The 25157-nt window shown below is 47.7% G+C and overlaps 1 protein-coding gene across 8 annotated transcripts in view; it reads right to left on the reverse strand.

The window, feature by feature from the left end:
* The window catches only part of MED12L (mediator complex subunit 12L), a 355610-nt gene that overhangs the window by 268598 nt on the left and 61855 nt on the right, over positions 1–25157 (reverse strand). For all 8 annotated transcript variants that reach the window (XM_051859045.2, XM_051859044.2, XM_051859043.2 and 5 more), the window contains exons 6-11: positions 12327–12496; positions 8114–8224; positions 5721–5990; positions 1379–1528; positions 538–637; positions 88–224 (exon numbers count right to left, since the gene is read on the reverse strand). In XM_051859045.2, the coding sequence (XP_051715005.2) occupies positions 88–224; positions 538–637; positions 1379–1528; positions 5721–5990; positions 8114–8224; positions 12327–12496 (938 nt within the window). The remainder of the gene's footprint in view (positions 1–87; positions 225–537; positions 638–1378; positions 1529–5720; positions 5991–8113; positions 8225–12326; positions 12497–25157) is intronic.

Genomic DNA, 25157 nt, shown 5'->3' on the forward strand with positions numbered 1-25157 from the left:
ATACTACACTTTGTAGAAAAGTCTGCATAAGCGTTTACATGTGTTGAGAAAATAAAAAGCAGAAAAAAGAGAGGAAATATTAACTACCTCTTGGTTATCTTTGTTTTGGTTTGCCCAGAAAATCTTATGATAAAGCGTCTCCATCGAATTGCTGGAATCAGTCCGGTCAAAACAATGACGATCTAAGACTTCCAATGTGTGCAAAACCCGACTAATAGTCACCCCTAGAGGAAAGAACGAACCAAGTGATTAGTAGGCAAGTGAAGCTAGAACAGCACCATACAGAATCATTATGGGAGGCAAAAGGATTGTCCAAAAATGCATCATCCCCAGCGGATACCATCAAAGAGTTGTCAACAAAACCCAACTTGACATGGCACACAGCTGCGATCTAAATGCCATCAACTGCAGAACGTCCTCAGCATCCAGCAGGGGGCGCTGTCAGAGAGCTTCCCGATTTGTGTGGAGGGGACGACAAGGATCAGAAACATCGGGTCCAACAGGCCAAAGCACCCGTTCTCCGGTTGCGTTCCCTACCTGCTGTTGACTCCTGGCACTTGTCAAAAGACCACCGCACCTCCACTGCACGGCCTCTTTGTTTTATCTGCTGTTCTACCTCATAAATCCTTGCCCGAACCTGAAAGATAATCACTTCTAATTAACTTGTGCTTGGAAAGCCGCAGTGGCTGTCTAAACCATGTCAAGCTTTTCCGCATGAGCAGAGAATCCCATGGTGAGCTACAATCTTGACAGCATCATAGGAAATGTAGGCTTTTGCCCAAGAAGTGTGCTTTTTTTTTTAATTCACAAGTAGTGATTCAATGTCAGTTTTGCATAATAATTGCTTGCAAAAAAATTTTGCAAGTGAAATCTCTTGAGGACACCATATAGAAAGGTGAAAGGGCTAAAATATCCTCTTTGTCTCACTCTTCCGTGCATGAAAGTAACGAGTAATGTCTTATTAATTTTAGAACCTCCTTGGTAGAGGAGTCTTATTCTAAATATTCACAATCGTATGGCTCAAATTTCCTAAGCATTTGAAATAAATAACCCAGCAAAAGTGAGAACATATATAACAGCAGTTAAATGTCACAAACGACTACTGCAAGAGTCAGGGTCACATATCCGAGCTGCCACCATAATTACAGGGTGGCAGACACTTAGCGTGAACCACGCAACATGAAGGTGAAACACAGAGGGCGCAGCTCTGTGAACTTCTGCACTTCAAAGCAGGCTACGTCCATCCCCAGGGACACAGGGAGAGCTGGGAATGGCACCAGGGCATCTCGAATGCTAAAACCTGGGCTTTGGCCCACCATGGCTTGGTGCCCGCCCCAGAAGAAAGACACCCCTCAAGCCACAGAAGTAGGAAGCGTACCTGCTGATTGAAAGCTGTGTTCCCACCCGGCATGGGGAGGCTGGAAGGGGCCACCTGCAGCAGGTCCAGGGGTGAGCCTGGGTTGGCGCTCTTATTTTCATTCGTGGAGTAATTCCACACCAAGGCACTTGGGCAACAGAGAGTGACAGTCTGCAAAAGAGGCAGCAAAGACCCAGGTATTTAGAGGAAGGAGAATGGTTTAACAACGACTTAACGGTGAAAATGACATTGTATCAGAGCCAAACCACAATGCCCTATGCAATGAGTTTAACATAGGTATCTCTCACTCCAACCTGAACTTTTCAAGTGATAAAAATGAATCTGAAAATTATTGATTTCAAAGGGAAGAAATACCACTGTTGGGGAATTAAGGAATATCATAATTTATTAGCTAATATTCTAGCACAGGAAACTAGGAAGCTTAATAAAAAATGGTTACAATGATTTGTTTCATAAAATTTTTAAAAAAGTAAGATGGAATTAGGGTGTTTAATTTTTAAGGCTATATAGTCAAAGGAGTTATTTAAACATAAAAATGGAAAGTCTCGCCAGCGCCGCGGCTCACTAGGCTAATCCTCCGCCTTGCGGCGCCGGCACACCGGGTTCTAGTCCCGGTCTGGGCGCCAGATTCTGTCCCGGTTGCCCCTCTTCCAGGCCAGCTCTCTGCTGTGGCCAGGGAGTGCAGTGGAGGATGGCCCAAGTACTTGGGCCCTGCACCCCATGGGAGACCAGGATAAGTACCTGGTTCCTGCCATCGGATCAGCACAGTGTGCACCAGCCGCAGCGCGCCGGCCACGGCGGCCATTGAAGGGTGAACCAACGGCAAAAGGAAGACCTTTCTCTCTGTCTGTCTCTCTCACTGTCCACTCTGCCTGCCCAAAAAAAAAAAAAAAAAAAAAAAAAAAACGGAAAGTCTCTAAAATGATGGTACAAGAGAAGCTTTCCAAATGCTGGGCAGGCAGTGATCCTGGACCGGGGTCGCCAAATGTTTTCCATCGTAAGCCAGATCGTAAATGTTTTAAGCCTTGCACGCCATTCAGTTTCAGCCATGGTCTCCTTTATTCATTTTATTTGCATTACCCATGAAGAATCTGAAACCTACACTGAGCCTGTGGGCACCATGTGGCCCACAGAGTATACCTTGCCTACACCTGCCCCAGGTCCTCGCACACATTTTTAACTCCACCGGTCTGCTGTGCCTAGTAGTGTACATGATCACCTTGCTTCTAAGCCACAACCACCTCATGAGCTAGTATTCCCCAATTTCACAACAGAAGAAGATGAACCACAGAGGAGATGTGTAACCGGCCCACACTGATTTTGGCACACGTGCCATGCTGCAGCCTCCTAAATGTAGATTAAAGACTGTAACTTGCATTTGATTCAGCTGAACACTGTCCTAGAGATGCTCAGTCATCACACCTGAACCCTAGGAGCTAATGACATGAGCACTGTACTGTCGTCATCCCCCACTCACAGATGGGGCAACAGAGATGCCAGGTGACAGCTATTAAGTGGTAGAGCAAAGGGTTAAAACAGGCCCGAAATTATTGTAAAGCATATGTCTTGGGGCCAGCATTGTGACATAGCATGTAAAGCTATACAGCACCAGCATCCCATATGGGTGCCAGTTTGACTCCTGGCTATTACACTTCTGATACAGCTTCCTGCTGCAGCCTGGGAAAGCAGCAGAGACTGGCCCAAGTGCTTGGTCCCCTGCACCCACACGGGAGACTCAGAAGAAGCTCCTGGCTTTGGACTGGTCCAGCTATGGCAGTTGCAGACATTTTGGGGAGTGAACCAGTGGATGGAAGACCTCTCTTTCCCTCTCCTCCCCTCCCCCATCTCTCCCTCTAATTTTGCCTTTCAAATAAATAAATAAATCTTTAAAAAAAAAAAAACAATCTTTAAACATATGTCTTACCCATTATGTCACCATGCCACTTAACAGCACACTGTGGGAGCTGAGAGAATGATTGCAATATTTCTTTTATCAAAAATGTGATATTAAATACGAAAGCCTAAACGCTGAGGGCCAGGAGACATCTCTGTGGAAGGCAGATGGCAGAAGAATGCCAAGTCGCTGAGCACCCCCAGGGCCTCTGTCTTCACTGGGCCACATCCCTACTGCCTTCCTCCTGCCTGCGAGTGTGTGAGCCACTCAGCTCTGGCCAGTGACAAAGTCCTTCCCTGTGCTTTTTTTCCAAAGCCTCCCGGATCCAGAACACTGATGGCTCCCATTCTCCTCTGCCTCATATTCTCATTCACCATACACTAGTTTATCCTTCGCTTAGACGTGCGTTCAAATCCGCCCACCAAATCCTCCACGCACCCAGCGGTCATCTCTGTCCCCATCTGTTCTCAAGCTTTCCCTTCACAGACTCTGCTTCTCAAGAGAATGGACAGCTCTCCTCCTCCTCCATCAGCCTTTAACCCCTTTCCTCGGCTTCTTCCCCACCCTTCAACTCCACCAGCCGAGGTCAGCGACCGCCTCCCTACCGGAGACAACTCCGGCAGCCTCTCCCCATTCCTCCCTTTCTGAAGGTTTCTGCAGACCCCAGCCCGGCACAGCTTTGTGGCTTCACTTCCTCGGCTCACGGGCTGGTTCCGAGAACCAAATGACAGCACAAATTACATCCCAAAACAGCAGCCAGGACGTAACCCTATCAATATAACAGAATTACGGGGATGCAATTATTTTGCCCATTATCTTTGTTTCCACAGCAGCGATGTCTCCCTGGCATGGCCACCCTTGCTGGCCTCCTCCACGGATGCCCCCTCGGCCAACCACTCGGCTGTTCGTATCTGCGGGTCCTCTCTCACTGCACACTCCAGGCAATCTCACCTGCTCCCAGGTTCTGACCAGCCAGGGGACACAAATGGCCCGGATCCACACCTATGGCCAACTGTCTGTCCTACTCTTCAGAGCCGGCCATGTAACACCCTTCTGAACACATCCAACTGAAGGTGCTAAAGGACAAAACAGCCTAAAAGAGTTGAAAAATGAACTCACAAGACACTCTGATTTGCCTTATCTCCCTGTTTCCTTTCTACTCCCACAAATATTCCTCTACCAATGCAAAACCACCCAAAGTACACAACTGACAGGGCCATTCCACAGCATCCAAGCCTTGGACAACATCTCAAACACGTACCAGGCCCACCCTGACTCTCAACACACATGACACTTCATGTCTGATCAGACTTCTGGGCTGTCCTCCATGCTGCTCCTTCTGCCAAAAACTCCTTTCTACTTTCTTTTTATTCTTTTTTTAAACTCATTAGTAGAGCTGAGAAACTTCCCTCCGTAGCCTCCCTGCATTTGGGCTTGGGGGCCAAGCGGCCCTTTTGCAGTGTCTCCCAGCCAACCCTTTCACATTATCTAGAAACTCTCTATCAATGACCTTTGTCCTTGCAACAAGACGGGACCCTCTCTCAGAAGGGTGGCTGTGTCTTCAGGGCCACCCCTGCTCCCATGCCACTTAGTAAAGTGCAAGATACAGTAGAAGCTCAAAATAGGCGAGCCCAGCACGAAGCTGGAGCTCCCCCAGAACAGGAGCACATCTCACTCCCCGAAGCATCAGCCCAGCCCCCAGCCCACTGCCTGACATTCAAGGTCCACATAGGCAACAATGCTCGTCAAGCATAGGGGGACAGCAAGAGAGGCCACCAACCCAAGGTGTGAACACCGGGAGCACAGGGACGCCACCTGGCAAAGCCATCATTCCAAAACGACGGCCCCACAGCTCACTTATTCTATGGGTTCCCTGAAAGACTTTTAATACAACCGCTTAATGGCCCTAATAAAGGACAGCTGCAATAACTCCTGTGCACACCTACTACAAAGCTCTCTGCTTGATCCAAAGTACAGCCATAAAAAATCCTACGGTTTTTTTTTTTTTTTTTACAGGCAGAGAGAAAGGTCTTCCTTTGCCGTTGCTTCACCCTCCAATGGCCGCCACGGCCAGCACACTGTGGCCGGCGCACTGCGCTGATCCAATGGCAGGAGCCAGGTACTTATCCTGGTCTCCCATGGGGTGCAGGGCCCAAGTACTTGGGCCATCCTCCACTGCACTCCCTGGCCACAGCAGAGAGCTGGCCTGGAAGAGGGGCAACCGGGACAGAATCCAGTGCCCCAACCAGGACTAGAACCCGGTGTGCCGGCGCCGCAAGGCGGAGGATTAGCCTAGTAAGCCGCGGCGCCAGCCTAATCCTACAGTTTTAACATATTTGGTTGGGAAAGAAAATAAGAGCTGGGACACGAAAGTTGAAGACACTGTACCCAACCCACCAGTTTCCCACATTGAGCTCTACTGTGAAGTAACAAGGGCCAAGTACTTACCTGTAACATACAACTAAGTCCATAAACCAGGGGACCATGCTGTGCACAGGAGAGAAAATCTGAGAAGGCCAGGTGCACGGGGCTCATGCCAGGGCCGGGGGGGCCTGGGCTGGGGGCCCCGATACTCGAGCTGTTTGGTCCTATCATCATGTGGGGGGAGTGGGCAGCCAGGAGGGTGGGGCTGTCGCTGAGCAGCAAGGAGAGACGCCGGGCACAGAAGTAGGCGAGACGGCGAGACAGGTAGGCCGACTGCACGAACTCATCTGAGTACTGAGAAGGAGAAGGTCATCAGACTTCACTCAGGCTGCACGTTTCTCAGAGAACCATCTGAAAGCACTTTTCTTCATTAAAAATATCCTTCCAAGATACCACCTAACCTTACACCTTGCAGTAGAAATACGTAATCCACACTAACAATGTTTTCTACCAGCCACTTCAAAAAAGCAGGCAAAATTAAGAGAACAATGTACAAGGGTACTTCAAAAGGCTCATGGAAAATGAAATTTAAAAATCTTTATTGGGCACTACTATGATGTAGCAGGTAAAGCCGCCACCTGCAGGGGTGGCATCCCATATGGGTGCTGGTTTGAGTCCTGGCTGCTCCACTTCTGATAGAGCTCCCTGCTAATGTGCCTGGGAAAGCAGCAGAGAATGGCACAAGTCCTTGGGCTCCTGCACCCACGTGGGAGTCCCAGAAGAAGCTCCTGGCTCTTGGCTTCAGATTGGCCCATTCTGGCCATTGTAGCCATTGCGGGATTGAACCAGCAGATGGAAGACCTCTCTGTCTGCCTTTCAAATAAATAAATCATCTTTAAAAAATAAATACATACATAAGTTTATTTTGGTGGGAAAAGCTTTGAAATCCACACATACAAGAGGTTTTCCAAAAGCTTGTGGAGCAGGTAGGCATTTGCTACAGTAGTTAGGATGCTTCTTAGAGGACTGGTGCTGTGGTGTAGCAGGTTAAGCCTCCATCTGCTACACTGGCATAACATGGGTACCAGTTTGAGACCAGCTCCCTGCTAATGCACCTGGGAAAGCAGCAGAAGATGGCCTACATCCCTGAGCCCCTGCACCCATGTGGGAGAACCAGAAGAAGCTCCTGGCTCCTGCCTTCAGCCTGGCCCAGCCCCAGCCATTGTGGCCACGTGGGTAGTAGAACCAGAGAATGGAAGATCTGTGCGTGTGTGTGTCCTTCTTTCTCTGTAACTCTGCCTTTCAAAATTAAAAAAGATGCTGCTTGGGATACCCATATTGGAGTACCTGGGTTCAAGTCCTGGTCTGCTGCTACTTCCAGCATCCCGCTCATGTACCTTGAGGCACTCATGTACTCAGGTCCCTGCTACACACATGGAAGACCCAGACAGAACTCAAGGCTCCTGGTTTTGGCCTAGCCAAGCCTTGGCCATTGTGGGCATTTTAGGAGTCAACCAACGGATAGGAGATCTCTCACTTCTTTCTCTCTTCATGTTTCAAACAAATAGTTTTTAAAAGCTTCAAGGAAAAGTACATTATGAGAAGACTTCATGAATTTCAGAAACTTTCTGTACCAAAACAAACTGGCCTTTTAACTCCATTTTCCATGAAGTTTTTGAAGCACACTTATATTTTACTGAGCCCAATATATCCCAAATGTTGTCATTTCAACATAGAAAACTATTAATATTATACACTCTTTTTGGTGTGAAGTCTGAAATACGGTGTGCACCTTACATTTAGAGCACCCCTCAGTTCACACGGGTCATGTTTCCAGTGCTCAAGAGGTGGCCAGTGGCTACCATAATAGATAAGCAGAGGCACATCAGCCTGGGGGGGTGGGGGGATGCGCAGGACCCTAGGACGGGGAGTAACTGGGGAAGGCACAAGAAGGAGAACTTGTATTCACCGGATTCTCTTTCACATTCTTTGAATTAGCACATGCATGCATTACCTGACCACACACAAAAAATTAATTAAGTCTCCTCCAGATAACTTAAACTTGAAAAGATCTTCGACTAATCATCAAATTTAGATGTTCCCTAACCCCCGAAAGGAGCTCAAAGCATTGTGAAAAGAGTGTAGGAGACCTTCTATATCCCTAAAAAGATACGAGTTCTGTTTCCACAGTAATCTGTATGAACAGGCAAACAGTATTTTAAGAGATCTCTGCTTAGCTCAGGGATGGGAGAAATCAACGTGAGCTTACCTAAGACAGATAAAATCGCTGAATATTTTTTTTTAACACAAATGATGGCTAAAATCTATTAGAAGCCTCTTATCCCATCCAAGACACATTCTCCTTCCATTTCAAAAGGAATTTTCTTGTCTTGTCCACCTCCACTTACCTAATCGCTTCTTATCAGGCACATCTCTTACCAATGGAACCGACCAACTCAGGGTGACAAGCACCATACCTGCAGCATCAGGGGCAGCAGGAGTTTAAGGAGGTCGTCATCCATGGGTCTGATCTTCTCTAAGACATCCAGGATCCACGTCAGGTATTCGTGTTTCTCCAGCATTCCTTCCTTAAGTCAATCAAAAATAAAATTCCAAAAATTACACTAAATTACAAAATAATTTTTAAATGGTATTATTAATCCCCCCCCCCAAAAAAAAAAAAAAAAAAAAAAACCTGAGCTTCTTTTCTGCTTTGTATTTACCAATTTGAGAGGCAGAGAAACAGATCCTCCATTTGTCCACTACTCAAATGCCCAAAAGGCCCCGTGTTGGGGGTCGAATGCAGGAGCCAGGAACACCATGCAGAAGCCTCACAGGACAGGCGGGGACTCAGCCTCGCAGGGTGTGCATTCATACAAAGCTGGCTTCCGCGGGCAGCTGGGACTCAACCCTGGTACTCTGATGTGTGCTGGGGGTGTCCCAACCAGTTCTTAACAGCCAGGCTAAACACCCAACCTGAGGCCACTGTCATTTTTATGCTTCAGTGTAGTTTTACCACTATTTTCATTATTGTAGTCAAACATGGTCTCATTGATCACTGTTCAAATTTCAAATGAAACAAAAAACTCAAGGTCTGCTGTTGTTGTTTGGATTCTGTGTGTTTCTTGGTAACCTCTGCTCTAAATTAAAAAGAAACGACAGGAAAGGAAATTAAGATGTTTTCACACACCCAGTTGTGTCAAGCCCCTGGCTGGACATGTGGGTCTATGAGCTCACACTTGCAGAAGGAAACCTGGCTGATGATAATTATAAGAAAAGCACTGCTCATCTCATCATCAACAACAGCCTGCAAAATCACACCTGAGCCAATATCCACTGACTGGCCCCCTCACTATTCTAGAATGAACTTTAGATACAGTAGCTTACTTACAAAATTATAACCTTAAAATTGGTATAATGATCTAACTATAGTAAAAGGAAATACAAGGAATTTATGATAAAATAATGTTAAATATTCCAACACATCTACGCTGAAAAACAAACTAAGATGTCCCACGGAAGTGCCATATGCCTACTTAGAAACACTATCGACATCTTTTGTCTCGTTTCTCTAAATGTGTGTCTGTATGTGCGTATACACATACACACAATTACACTCCTTGATGACATCCTATGCATACATATTCAATGTCAAATTAGAGTTTTGAATTATGATTCACAGACTGAAAGAATCTTCCAGGTAGAAATAAAAATGTTTCTTGGATAACACACTTATACTTTTATGGCCAAGCTGAGTAGTTAATACAGAATCCCATTCTGTTCCTAACTAATTTCTCACCAGTGATCTACTGCCAAGGCTATCAAGGATTTGTGTGAGAAAATCACACAGCTGCAGTATTTACACTGACATGACACCAAATATTTACTTGTTAATTTCTAAGTTTAAAAACAGAGTCAAAGTGGACATAAGGTCACAGAAAAATGACAACTTAAAAATTTAAGGCCTATAAAGTGAACTTCAAATTAAAAATATACAGACAATTTATAAATAAGTAAAATGGAATGCTGCAGTAAGTTACAAGAGATGACACACACACTTGAGACCCAAAGTTAAAAATGCAGGCGTCTGTGTTGTGTCTCCATGGGCTAAGCCACCACTTGCAATGCCAGCATCCTGTATCAGAGCACCAGTGTGAGCCCTGGATGCTCTGCTTCTGATGCAGCTCCCTGCTAATGGGCCTGAGAAAGCAAAGCAGTAGAAGATGTCCCCAGTGCTTGGGGCCCTGCTATCCATATGGGAGACATGGAGTTCCTGGCTCTTGGCTTTGGCCTGGCCCAGACCTGGCTGTTGTAACAATTTTGGGGAGAGAACGAAGGATGGAAAATTCTCTCTCCATCTCTCCCGTCATTCTACTTTTCAAAGAAAAAAAAAATCTTTTTAAAAAACGCCAATAAATCTACATAGATATTACATGGAAGTAATAGTGAGTCTGCATCTGCTCCCATGCCCCTGATTCTGCACATTGGCCTGCATGTGTATGTACTAGGGTCTGTCTCGGATAAAGAATACAGTAAATCATATATATAATGAACTACTTAAACCTAACACACTGATGTTTCTGTTCCATTGAGCACTCTAGAACCTTATTGCTTTCTGTACGAAATACTGATTTCAGGGTTCCCAATACGTAAACACTTCCAAAACTACTAAGCACGCTGTGAGATGCTTACTCCAAGACGCAGAGCAACTCCTCTGCTCAGACAAAGCCACAAAGCTCAGGGCAGGCACGGAAGTCATCCTGTTCTAAAGGGAAGTAGGCTCTGTAAGAGTTGCTTCTGCTGACTACAAGCCAACAACACTGCTTCCCAATAGGACCATGTTTGTTCCATGTGGAGCTCTTGGGAGTTACCACCTAGAAATTGTGATTAAGCCTCTTCAGGGCAAGTTAGAAAACCACGCTCCCCTTCCTCTTCAGTCCTGGTGCTAACAATACCACCTCACTGAGAACCTCTCCTCCCACCTTGCCAGGGGACAAAGGCCCCTCTTCTGGTCAGTGCGATTCAGATCCGGCTTACACTGCTCCCCCCAACCCCGTTTGCATTTTCACCTGCAATTGAACCAGTCAATATGACCCTGCCCAAAGTAATTCAGCTATAAATGAGGTAGGTATGTGGGGAAACAGGCATGAGCACAAAGGTATTTTTGAATATATATACATACAATTTTGCAAAATTGAAGACTCAAAAGGCATTATATTTAATAGCACAACAACAAAGTAATTAACGGTGGTGAAAAAGCTGACATCACTGAGAGCTGGGAACAAATACGTATGCTAAGCTGTCATCCCGAGGCAACTGTGCTGCGTCCCGAGGACGGTGTTCAGAAATGTCAGCTTGCCAACAGTGATTCCTGGAGCCTGGGAAGAGCAGCGGGAGAGGGGAGAGGCTGAGGCTGAAAAGCAGGTACCGAAACACACCGAGACACAAGTAACAAGCTCCACAGCAGAGCAGCACGATGGCAGTTGACAGCGACGTACTAGATACTGGAAAAGGAACTGGAAGAGGCACTGGGGACGCCCACCTCGAAGAGAAGGAAACCAAGGTGCTAGTTGCATGGCTTGACTGGTTCACAACATGCATGTGTGTTGAGATACTGTACTGCAGGGGCTGGCACGTGGCGTAGCGGGTAAAGCCATATGGGTGCCAGTTTGAGTCCCAGCTGCTCCACTTCTGATCCAGCTCTCTGCTATCACCTGGGAAAGCACTAGAAGATGGCCCAAGTCCTTAGGCCCCTGCTCACGCATGGGAGACCCAGACGAAGCTCCCGGCTCCTGGCTTTGGATCAGCACAGCTCTGGCCATTGCGGCCCACTGAGGAGTGAACCAGTAGATGGAAGACCTCTCTCTTTCAATGCCTCTCCTTCTCTCTCTGTGTAACTCTGACTTTCACATAAATAAATAAATCTTTAAAGAAAGAAAATTAAATTAAAAAAACAACAAGAAGAAATATTGTACTGCACCCCATAAAAAATGTGCAGGTATTACATGGTAGTCAGAAACGTTTGTAAAACAAGAGTTGGCATTTGGCAAAGTAATTAAGTCACCACTCGGGACACCCACATCCCATGTCAGAGTGCCTGGCTCAAGTCCTGGCTCCTCCACTTCCATCCCAGCTTCCTGCTGATGTGCACCCTGGAAGGCAGCAGGTCACATGGGTCAAGTACTTCAGTCCCTGCCACCCACGTGGGAAAGTTGGATGGGGTTCCAGGCTCCTGGCTTTGGCCTGACCCAGCCCAAGTTGCTGGAAGTAAACCAGCAGATGGACAGTTCCTGTCTGCCTTTCAAATAAAATGAAAACAAAAATGTTTTTAAAGTTTTTAATGCAATATTGAAGGAAAAAAGGTATCAGATTGCTTTCTCTAAACATACTGCGCCAACTGAAGATACAGTTTAACCCCTAGAAAACCCAACTACAGTCACATGTCTCGCAAGGACATTGTGGTAGACAACAGAACTTGGCATCCTATGGGTATATGCCATGCAGCCTGGATGCGTGGTAGGCTGTACTTCTAGGCTTGCACAATGATGCTCAATGATCTTCACACAATGACACGACTAGCGACACGGTCTCAGAACAGGTCCCCTCCGTTAGACAACGCATGACTGGGTGTGGGGTTTGTTCTCTTCTGAAAAGCAGGCAGCATAGCCTTGCCTGTCTCACAGAGGTTACCTGGAACATGTGAAACGCCAGCTTCTCGTTGTACTCCCACTGCCTCATGGCTTGCTCCACCTCCGGGGGCACAGGGACAGGGCCATCGCCAGCACTGGAGGCCACGTGGTAGAAGTCAGAAATCTTGGCCAACTGTTCTCGAAGGTATCTGGTAGATATTTGTGTCCACTCTGCAGTTTAAAAAAAAAAAAAAGATTAATTTCTATACACAACGGATCGAAGCATTACATTTTTCTTCCCCTTTCCAATTATCCTACGGATGTACTTGCAAAACAAACATCTATTACATACAAACAGCTTTTGCATGTGCAAGCATTCTCCATGAAAGCGTGCCCACCCCAAAGCCCTTAGGCAAAGGACACTGGTACAAGGCAGCCTGCTGACAGCAGCCAGCAGGAGTACTGGCCAGCTCCTGGGAGGAACAGGCAGCTCTACCCTTGTGCTTCTGGAACCATCGACCTAAGAGAACAGAGATCCACACTCAAGTTAAATCCATCTGCTGACCCTCTGGATAAACAACAGTTAATGTGACAAAAGTATCAAAGGCATGGGAAGAAATCCAACAGGAGAAGGGAGCGCTCCATGAAATGTCAACCTATACCAAAGAAGTCAAAATTCCCAGATGCACCCTTCCCAGGGCCCCCATCTCAGCCTCCATGTCAGGCTTCAGGATGCCACACTAAGATCTGCTCTGCTTTCCTCCGGCCTCTGGAAGAACTGATAGCCACCAGGCGGGACCAGGCCAGCATCCGGACCTGTGCAGGGCCAGGCAGGGCTGTCCTCCTGCACAACCCTCGGGACCTTCAGTGACCCCACGCTCCTCAGCCAGGCCAGATGCCCAAGGACCCAGAAGGGGTGAGATCAGGGAGGAGGGGATCGAGGAAAGGTCAGAGACGGCAAGGGAAACAGAAAAGGCGGCTTTGGAAAACAAACTCCTAAAATTATCCAAAAATGTCTGCCGCGGGGCACAAATTAACTCCGTGTGTTGCCTCTGGCAACCGTGAGGAATGTGATGCCAACTTTAGACCATTCTGTGGATAAAAATGTAATCATTGCACGCTCACAGCCAAATTTCCCCACAGATTAGTGGAAATGCAACTCAGAAGAAACCGTCTTGGAGAAACACGCACGCACGACGCTGTTCTCCCTACCATGTGGCAAGAGGCTCTCCCACCTTGTATTTCGACCAACAAAAAGAAAGAAGTCAGGGCAGAAACAAAACATCTGTTAGTAATTGAGCGTGGTTTTGCGGTTGTGCTTTTTTATTTATTTATTTATTTTTTGAGTACTGTTAAAATGAGTTGATAACAGTACTCAGAGATAACTACTTTTACATTTTGGTTTAAATCACTTCTTCTAGTTGTGTCTTACTTAAAATTAAAATTCCAATGCATACCAGAAGTGTTAAACTCCAGTAACAAGCCAATGCTAAAAGATGAACACACACTAGGTCAACATCCTGCCTCCACTATTTTTTTTTTTCTTTTTGACAGGCAGAGTGGATAGTGAGAGAGAGACAGACAGAGAGAAAGGTCTTCCCTTTTGCCGTTGGTTCACCCTCCAATGGCCGCCACGGCTGGCACGCTGCAGCCGGCGCACCGCGCTGATCCGAAGGCAGGAGCTAGGTGCTTCTCCTGGTCTCCCATGGGGTGCAGGGCCCAAGCACTTGGGCCATCCTCCACTGCCTTCCCAGGCCACAGCAGAGAGCTGGCCTGGAAGAGGGGCAACCAGGAAAGAATCTGGCACCCCGACCGGGACTAGAACCCGGTGTGCCAGCGCCGCTAGGTGGAGGATTAGCCTAGTGAGCCACAGCGCTGGCCCTGCCTCCACTATTATAAGTATCTTAGGAAGTACCCCTAATAACAGACACTGTTTAAAATCAATCTATCAGCATCAAAAACAAGAACAGTACACTAACAACGACATCTTTTCATGGATTAACACTCTCACAACACTCACGCCTTCCACAAAACAAAACAGCAGCCAAGGGAGGATAGGAGTTTAGCTTAGCTATAATAAGAAAAAACAAAAATAACAAAGATCCAAATCTCAGCTTTCATGCCAAGCCTCGCTACTCACTCACTCTCAGGATAGTACTATCCTCAATATCCCACTGAGTATTTTGGCCTCCAGAGCTTAAAATAACACACACATTCCAAACCCCTGTCTTACCTAGGGTATATCTTCTTTTTAAGATTTAATATATGAGAAATGCACACACATTATAGGAAATTTATACTGTAGATATGAAAACAAAAGAAAGCCATCTGTGACTCTACCAGTCATAATAAATATGCTGATATATCTCCTACCATCTTCCCTTTATGTGCACTGAATATTTTTATAAATACACACAGATCTTTTTATAGAAATTGCTGAATAACCTAGTCCACAATCTGAACTCCTTTGGGGAATCCATAAATGTAGCTGTCTTAGCACTGTGCCTTAACTGTAATTAACCGACATTAAGTTGTCATAGCCATCAGATGGATGCAGAGGCCTGGGATGTCAGACAGGCAGTCTGGAGTGGACTAGGATAGAAAATCGGGACACACACAGAACTGTCATTAAAACTTGCCAACAGGAGACAGCACACGGGCATGATGACTGCACTGCTTCATTTTAATTAATTGTACTCCCCCTTCTCTCAGGCAGCGCTAATGAGAGAGGAGCAGGGAGTGGACAGGGCAGGACTGGCCTACCTGGAACACAGGCAGCCGGCTCTCAGCCCTGTGTGCACAGCACAAGCCATAATGGAAGCTTTGAACACCCCAGTCCTGGACCCTATCCCATCAGACTGATTATACTGGTCTGGGGCAGGAATCCAGTCTTGGGTGAGAAGGAGAAACTATGAACAGAGAAGGCAGAAGGAAATACGGTGAAATGAAGAACAAAAGGATGAGAAAGAGGGAAAATATGTAGACGGTGACCCAGCAGGCCGCTCTGGGAGCAGTGCACTTCTAAATTCAAGCAACCCAGGACATGACCTCACGTGTAGCTCACTGATGTCGAGCAGAACGTAAGGTCCACAAAGCCAAATTATGACAAGTTTTATGAACACGACAGTTCCTGGTGCTGCCAGAGACCAGGCCTGAAATGAATGGCGGTCGGCTTTATTGTTCCCCCACGAGATTGTCCCGAGCACCCAGGTAGCCCAGAATCACAGTTCCTTCTTTGTTAATTCCTAGGAACAGGTGCCGATCCAGAAGTGATGCAGCCCACTGGCCCATTTTCCAGACGGGAGGACTGTGAGCTTGCTCCAGGCACACAACAGGTGCACGAGGCCCCTCCCTGCCACACACAAACACATGAACTAACGAATGCATACTGAGCCAGAGCAGAGACATGCCATGTGACACTCAAGGAGATCTTCCCGAGCCTGGACTGTGTGCAGTTACTAACCAGAGACCTGGGAGCGGCCCTGGGCACACACACACACAGAGCCCACCCCATGTGGCAGTGCTAACAGAAGGGACCTGGCCCTGCGACGCCATCAAAGAAGCAACGCGGCGTGGAAGAGACTCCGCTTGCACTGGGGTCCAATCACCAGCTCGGCTGCTCACTCGCTGTACAACTCAGGGCAGGAAATTTAATCTCGAAATTTCAAGTTTCCTCATCTGTAACACAGGGATTAATAAGCACATAGCTACCTCGGGGCTTCTGTATGGATTAGCCACTAAGCACAGCGCGTGCAAAACCAAAACTGACCACCAGGTGGAAGCTGTCAACCTCACCATCAGGATGAGAAGTTTTTAGAAAGGAAGCCTGAGGGGCAGTGGTCAGGACCTGCTGCCTCCACCACTAGACCCTGCTTCTGTCTCAGCGGAGCCAACACCGGACGGCCGGAGAACACCTGGCGATGCTAATAAACAAGTATCCGTGGAATCCGCCAGTGTCGACTGCGGCACTCAAACACCGTCGGTGGATCCACATCCTGGATGAATTTAACATCAAACCCCTGAGCCAGGAATTAAAAAGCATTGCAAACACTATCTCCCATTACTGACTCCGCTAGCTCACGCTGCTTCGCGCTCACGGCACCATCTCCATCCAGAATGCGTTCTCTGCTCACCTGGGGATTCTGGGCCCAATTAAACATCACATCTAATCTGCAGCCTTCTCGAGTCTCTGGACACCACTGCACCTCCCTCTCTCCCCTCTAACCGGCAATTTAGAGTTTCCACCATTTCTTTCTTCTCCGTAGACCTATGCCTCATGCATGTGTGACAGTCAAGAAGCAAGTGGTGACTGCAGCACACAGTGAGGTCCCTTTGTAACAAGGACCTTTCCAGCCAAGTTGCCTTTCAACTCTTAGCACGAACTTCTTTCCCACATAATTTAAACTCATCAGAGCGTGTCCAGAAGGTTTCAAGCACAGCAATAGGGAAAGTGCCAAATTCCCTAATATTCCATTTGGATTATAAAAGGTCCATAGAGATACTGAACTTTCCATTCTTTTTTAATAAACGCCCTTATAAAAACATGTGTAACACCTTTAATTTTGTGAAGGCTCGTTTTCCTGGCTACATTATTTCCTTTTATTAAAGCCAGTGGGAAATCATTATATAGTACAAATGCAACAGAGACTTAGAGGAATAAAAATCCAACCAAATCCAGAGACCACAGCACACATTTTCTAGGTGATGAACTTGATCTCGCACTCCACATCAGAGGTGATGGGCTCTTCCACGGAGAAACCCATTTCTTGAAATGTCTCGGGCTTTACTGCCTCAGTAAAACGTCCTTGCCTCTTCAGCCTGGTAACAGCCTACACATCAGACCTGCAGGACACAGCTGATCTCACCAGCCTGACTGCTACAGGTGCAATGGGAGAAAAGGCAACTTCATCACACGCGTAAGCTGCTGCATGCTCCATTCTAAACATCTGTTAAGAACAACGAAAAGATCTTCCACCATTTTTCTCCTGTTTCCTGGTAAAATGCTTTCTTGGTCGATACCATCAGAAGAGCGAAAAGCCCCCCCACATATTGGGGAGAATATTTGCAAGGCATTTATCTGAGAAGAGATCTGGATGGAGAATATATAATGAACTATTAAAACTCAGCAAGAAAAAGACATCTACCCAGAAACGGGGACAGTGGGTTAAGCCACTGCTTGGGACACACACACCCCACATCAGAGATATCAGAGTGCCAGCTTGAGTCCCAGCACCTTCCAATCCAGCTTCTTCTGAATGCATCCTGGGAAGCAGCGGATAGTGGCTGGAGTGCCCAGGGCTCTGCCGTCCACATCAGAGAACTGGATGGAGTTCCGGGCTCTGAGCTTCACCCTGGCCCAGCCAACGGCTATTATGGACATCTAGGAAGTGAACCAATGAATGGGAGATCCTCCTTTCTCTGTCACTTTGCCTTCCAAGTAGGTGAAAATAAACATCAGAAACAAAAAAGACATATTTTAATTTCAAAATGGGCCAAGAAGCTGAACACACATTTCGCTAAAGAAAATAAACCAGTAGCCAAAAAGGCAGTAAAGGCGCTCAACATCTTTAGCTGTCAGGGAAATGCACATCAGAACCACAACAAGACCCCCAGGACAGCTGTAATCAATCAAAAAGACAGATAACAACACGCAGTGGTGAGAATCTGGAGAAACTGGAATCCTCAAGTGTTCATTACTGGAATATAAAATCCGAAAAGAAGTTCGGCGAGTCTTCAAAAGTTTTAGCGGAGTTTCTATCTAACCTAACAATTCCACAACGAGTTATAGATCCAAAAGGAACGACGACAGGTGGCCACACAAAGACTTGTAAAGAAATGCAGCGAGGCTCTCAGAGAGTAACCAGAAAGTGGGAACAACCCAAATGTGCAGCAGCTGAGGAGAGGATAAAGCGAACGTGAGGCAGACACACAGTGGATGCAGCCCAGTCAGTCCTAAGAAGGAACACAGGGCTGGTGACACACACAGCCGCACGGGCCACAGGGCTGGTGACACACACAGCCGCATGGGCCAGCGCTCAGACATTACGGCAGGTCAAAGACGGCGGTCTTCACAGACCACACGTTGTGTGACTGATGATGGCCAAAATGGGCATCTCCATGGCAACAGAAAGTGGATTCGTGGTTTGCCGGGGAGGGAAAGGGGGGCTTGTGGGGAAATGGGGAATGATTGTTAATGGGTACAGTTCTTTTTAGGAGTGATGAAAATGTTCTAAAATGGGGTTGATGGTTTCACAAATCTGAACACAAGTATACCAAAAACCACTCAATTCTATACTTTAAATGGATAAACAGCATAGGCATGTCATATTTCAACGAAGCTGTTACATATATTTTTAATGATTTCTTGAAATGTATAAGTATTTTTAAATGTTTTCTTGAATTACTCAACAAATAACTTGCAATTCATGATGTAGAAGACAACTCCCTACAGATTAGAAAAAAACACCACGGAATGATGTAGGGGAACCCAGCAGGGCAAGGAGTAGCGAGCAGAGTGGCCAAGTTCATGATCAAAGCCTGGTGGCGGGTGAAGGGGCTTTAGCATTCACCTCTGCACTTGTTTGCTCTTGGAAGCGTCCCATAATAAAAAAGGCTTGAAAAAGCGCATCAGTTGTGACCCACAGAATGAGTCACAGAAAACCCGAAATCCCCGATTCAGCGGCTGGTCACTTGGGGAATGAAAAGCAGAGGTCAGCAGGCCGATGGGTGGCAGGGGACAAAGAAGAGCCCGGGTGAAAACTGCTGCCTCTGTGGGACGTGAGAGGATGGGGCCAGACCCCCGGCCAGCCGGCTGCATGGTCAGTCAGTCACACGGGCTCCTGCGCCCACGGTGGGGGGAGGCTACGGTGCCTGAAGTCCTGGAAACACACGATGCTTTCAAAACGCTCTTGGCCAACACGGCTAACCTGTACAACGTGGGTGTTTCCTGGCAAACATCCAGTCCCTAGTGTTTTCTGGCTGCTTTTCTCCTGCTTTATCTACTGTGCAGTGACACGGTGCCAAGTATGCTGTGCAAAGTACCGTGACTTAGCGGTCAAGACAGAACAGCGTAAGTAATGAGGAGATAAAAGCCATCAGTATTAGCAACAGACAGGAAACACTACCTGGGAGCCAGAGACGTGGGCTTGGGCTGGTGAGAAAGCAGCCCTACCTGACACACGCCCCCTGCGGGGACGCACCCCGCACAGATACTGGCAGCAAGGAGGTGGGTGGGTGGTCGGGCACACAGAGGAAGCCAGGGCGTAGCGCTTCAGCGGAGTCCTGAGGGAAGGTACACAGGAGCGTCACAGACACAAACAGCGGCGTGTGCCACTCCAGGCACGCTGAGATTGGAAGGCAGAGTCTCCCAGGGGGCCAGCAAGGTGGCCAGACGCCAAGGCCCGCCGACGCTACTGCGCAGAATGACCGCCAGAGGGCGCTGGTTAAACGTACAGCGTTCGCTCCAACTCCGGTGTTTTCGACTACCGAGGTCTGTGGTGGGAAATTTGCATGCCTAAAGCCAGCAGCTGACAACCCCGATCCAGGCAGGGACAAACAAGGCGGGTGGGTCTCTTATCGAAAGTCATGAAAAGCCAAGCCACTGAAGGATTTCAGTGCAAAAGAACGGCAAGGTCAGACTGAAGAATTAAGAGGCTCTCTCGGGAGCTACGGCGAAGTGACTGCAGGGGGAATGAGAGGAGGCAGACAGGGTGTCTCTGGGAGGGAGAACAGGACTCATCCTTATAGGTGGGGAAAAAAGGAAAGGCAGCAGGGCAGGGGGCTTCCAAATTTGTGAGTGGGCGGCACAGTAGGTCCCCAAGCCGTCCACGGGGATAGGAGAGGCAGGAACAAGTTGGGGAGGGGTGAAGGCTCGTTTCGGTCATTTTTTGTTTCAATGAAAAATTATTTTGCGATAACTGCAGATTCACATGCAGTGGGAAGAAACAAAGGAATCTCACGTGCCCTTTTACCCCGCTTTCTGGAACTGTCATATCTTTATAAACAACATCGACAAGGACACAATCCACCCCACTCATTCAGGTTTCCCGCTGTCAGGCTGGGTTTTTAACATGCCTGTCCTGGAAGCGCTGGAGCAGCTGGACACACAGGGCGACGCTCAGAAGAACAGGTGACGGAACCTGCGTTTATGACAACGGAAGTGCTTAGCACACACAGCACAGGGGACAGGTGCTTTGTGCGGGCGGCAGAGTAGCATCACTGGTTGTACCCTCTTTGGGCGGCTGGCCTCTGCCAACACCTTGGTGTTACCTCCCTGGAGAGTGGAGACCAGCCCAGGCTCTGGAGTCAGCCAGCCCGGCTCCTGTCCTAGCTCCACTCACTTGTCAGGATGGGGCCCTGGACAAGTTATTCCACACCCGGGTGCCTCTGTGACTTGTATGTCAAACAGGACTAGTAAACACACTCACCTGTGGGTTTATTTAGATAATGGCATGTAACGTGCTTGAACCCGGCACTGGTACAGAGAGTGACCAGGAGGGAAAAAAAGGTGCACGCAGGGAGGAGGCCCTGGAAGAGGAGGAAGCCAACTTTAAGAGAAAGCAGGATCTCTGTGGCCGAGACTGGAGGCAGAAGGTGAGGGCTGGCTGTGGCGGGTCCATGGGCACAGTGCGTGTCCAGACAGGGAGCAGATCAAGGCAAGGATGGTGGGGCCGGGCCGGGAGAGGGCCTGAAGAAAGTGGCGGTGTGGGCAGCCGCTGGGAGCAAAGAGCTGGCTTCCCAGGAGAATGGTACAGCTGAGGACGGAGGGAGACAACCCCAAAAGGATAAGGGTCGTAACAAGGCACGTGACCCACGATTTCAGGGTGAAACTGAGCTAACAGGTGCACAGGGCCCCAGGCCGGGGAAAAGGCGCTGACAAGGAGGGAGCCGGGGAAAGCAGGCTGCACACACACTCCCGCCTGCACAGAGCTTCCTTCCAGACGCTGCGTAGCATCCGACACCTGCGGAGGGCTGTGCGTTTGACGCTCCGCACGGGTTTCCACTCTCGCCGTCAGCTCCCCTGCTCTCGCTTCCACTTAACCTGAACGTGCTAACTGCCGCGCTGAGGAATGTTCGGCAGTGGTCCTTTTTCCCTATCAACCCCGTGCACGCATCGCAAAACAAGCCACCCAGCAACCACAGAATCCAGTTTTAGCCCCTAGAACAGGAATTGCTCATTCAACACATCCATCACGCCAGCCGCTTCTCTCCACAGCTGCAGCTCTGGGGGCTTCCTGCTACCAGACACACCCACTGAGCACCTGCACCGGCAGCCTCGCTGCGGCGCCAGGGTGTGAAACAGCGACCTGTCAGAAATTAACGTAATTATCGCTCGGGAAGTGTCTAGTCTCCGGGTTTCTGTGTATACCTGAGCGAGCAGTAGCCGTGGCTGTGGTGAGATAGTCCCACGGCACAATTAACAGGCGCAGTATTTCTACTAATAACCGATTACTGAGAATTAATCTGGGGCATTGACTTAATAAGCCCTTCGGTCAGGTCACCACAGCCTTCCACATCAGAAACTGGTCTGATGAAACCCAGAAGAGGAAGGGCACCGCAGGACAACAACCGCTTTGCTTCTTTGAGCAGAAAACACACCTCTGTCCACGCCTACAGCTGGGCCTCGGGGCATGGTGCTCTAGCCAGGAGACGAGAGGGATAAAGAGGACTCCGAGAAGAAAGGCGAAATGCGGGAGCAGCACTGGTATAAGTCACTTGCCGCTAGCTTCCCACTGCAGGCACCAAAACTATTTAAATGATGACATCAGGTATTTTAGGATGTTCACACCTCGCCCAGCTTCTGCTAAACAGTCACTCGGACAAACACACAATCATTCATGCAGAAAAACAGACTACATTCTCTGGGGCCAACACGGTGGTGCACCGGGTTAAAGCCCTGGCCTGCATCGCTGGCATCCCATATGGGCACTGGTTCAAGTCCCAGTTCCTCCACCTTGGATCCAGCTCCCTACTAATGCTCCAGGGAAAGCAGTAGAAGATGGCTCAAGTGCTTCGGTCCCTGCCACTCACATGGGAGACCTGACTCCTGGCTGCAGTATGGCCCAGCCCCAGCAGTTGGGCCATCTGAGGAATGAATCAGACAATGGAAGATCATCTCCCTCTTTCTCTCCCTCTGTCCCTACCATGCCCCCCCATCTGTAAACACACACACACACACACCTGGAGGGGACTCTAACATCTTCTCTTTGGAAAAGCAGGAACATGACAACAGCCAGGCAGTTACAGTGCAGCCTACTCAACTTTACCAGCACTTCAAAAATCCTGTCAAGCAGGTGTTGACCTGGGGCTGATGCAAGGGGAAAAGGAGAGTTGTTGTTCAACGGGCCCAGAGTTTCAGTTCTGCATGATGAAACCATTCTATAGATCTCGTGCATATCTGTGTGCGTGTAGGTAACAACAGTGTACCAACTACTTAAAAGTGGTTCCGGCTACAGATTGTATGATACAGTTTCACCATAAATGAAAAAGAAGTCAGGAAATTCTGCACATTCAATTAACTCAACAGCTACACACCTGGAAAACTATTAAAATTCTTCTAATTTTCACAAAAAATTATCTACTTCAGCTTTGTTAAGATCCCATTAAACAAGTACTCTGCTTAGCAAAAAGTAAGCTCTTGTAATTTAGCTAACTAAAACTTGAGTGCTATTGGGGTAAGAACTGCATTCCTTGAATTCACTCCAAGTTCTATTTCATAAAACATTTTAACAGCAAATATCTTTTTTTTTTCCTACCTAGAAACCTTTTATTTAAGGTACACAAACTTCGTGCATTTCATATATATAAATTTAAGGACATAGTGATTTTTCCCACCCTACCCTCTCACCTGCCAACACTCCCACCCTTCTACCTTCTCCATCTCCTGCTCCAATTCTTATTTTAAAAAAAAAAAAATATTTATTTATTTTACTTGAAATGCAGAGTTGCAGAGAGGGAGAGGCAGACACACAGATCTCCCATCCGCTGGTTCATTTCCCAAATGACTGCAACAGCTGGAGCTGGGCCAGTCTGAAGCCAGGTTCCAGGAGCTTCTAGTGGGTCTCCCACATGGGTGCAGGGCCCAAAGGACTTGGAGCATCTTCCACTGCTTTTCCAGATACATTAGCAGGGATCTGAATCAGAAGTGGAGCAACTAGGACTTGAGATAGGGCCCGTATGGGATGTTGGCACGGCAGGCGGGAGCTTAACCCACTACACCACAGCACTGGCCCCTCATTTTTATTTTTTACAAAGATATATTTATAAGATATGGAATCAAACCAGATGTCCATTAACTGAAGATTGGATAATGAAATTATGCTAAATGTACACTATGGAATACCACACCACCATAAAAATGAAATCATGTTGTTTGCAAAAAAATATATAGATTGAACTGGAAACCGTTATGCTTAATGAAATAAGCCAGTCTCAAAAAGACCAATGCCATATGCTCTCCATGATCTGTGGCAACCAATAAAGTACTTATAAAGGTAATCTATAGAAGTGAAATTGACACTCTGAGATAGAATAATTTTGAACATCCCTTGTCCTGTGTTTTTTTTTTTTTTCATACTACCTGTTGAACTCTTTACTTCATGTAGGATTAATCTTATGAGTATAAAGTTAACTGAAAAAGCTCATGGATTTGAACAAAAGTGCTTGTCAATGGTGTGATGGATGATAAGGGGCAAAGACAGACCTTGAACTCAGACCTCTAATTAACCCACAAAGTTAGGATGCTGGATTAGTCAACACTGCTTTTCATAGATGTTTGTAACTTGTACATGGATATCTCTATTAGACTGAAGTCAGCATGTGGTTTCCTTTTTTCCTTTTTTAATTACTAAAGAAGTAATTAGCTGTCAGTTTTTAAAAACTTTCTTTTATTGACAGGCAGAGTGGACAGTGAGAGAGAGACAGAGAGAAAGGTCTTCCTTTGCCGTTGGTTCACCCTCCAATGGCTGCCGCAGCCAGCACACCACGCTGATTTGAAGCCAGGAGCCAGGTGCTTCTCCTGGTCTCCCATGGAGTGCAGGGCCCAACCACTTGGGCCATCCTCCACTGCACTCCCGGGCCACAGCAGAGAGCTGGCCTGGAAGAGGGGCAACCGGGACAGAATCCGGCGCCCCGACCAAGACTAGAACCCGGTTTGCCAGCACCGCAAGGTGGAGGATTAGCCTATTGAGCCGCGGCAACAGCCTAAAAACTTTTAACATTAATCTATTTCATTTGAGAGGCAGAGGGAGAGGGAAGGACACACACCCCCTTTCATGTGCTGGTATATGGGAACCTGAAATGCAGTCCAGGTCTCCCACATATCTAACAGAGACCCGACCATGTAGGCCAGCTGGAAGCTGGGACTGGGAGCAGAGCTGTGGCTCAAAACTCAGGTGCTCCAGGATGCCTATCCCATCTGCCACCTTCCCCCAGCAACCCGTGTTCCTGCCCCTCACCTCACCCCACGCAGCTCCCATCCTTTTTAACTTTTGTTTAATGAATATAAATTTCCAAAGTATAGCTTATGGATTACAATGGCTCCCCACCCATAACTTCCCTCCCACCCACAACCCTCCCCTTTCCCGCTCCCTCTCCCCTTCCACTCACATCAAGATTGATCTTCAATTCTCTTTATATACAGAAGATCAGTTTAGCATATATTAAGTAAAGATTTCAACAGTTTGCACCCACATAGAAACACAAAGTGAAAAATACTGTTTCAGGCCGGCGCCACGGCTCACTAGGCTAATCCTCCACCTTGTGGCGCCGGCACACCGGGTTCTAGTCCCGGTCGGGGCGCCGGATTCTTTCCCAGTTGCCCCTCTTCCAGGCCAGCTCTCTGCTGTGGCCCGGGAAGGCAGTGGAGGATGGCCCAAGTCCTTGGGCCCTGCAC

The sequence above is a fragment of the Oryctolagus cuniculus genome, chromosome 4 (genome assembly GCF_964237555.1).
Source record: "Oryctolagus cuniculus chromosome 4, mOryCun1.1, whole genome shotgun sequence".
In the NCBI taxonomy this organism is placed as follows: domain Eukaryota; kingdom Metazoa; phylum Chordata; class Mammalia; order Lagomorpha; family Leporidae; genus Oryctolagus; species Oryctolagus cuniculus.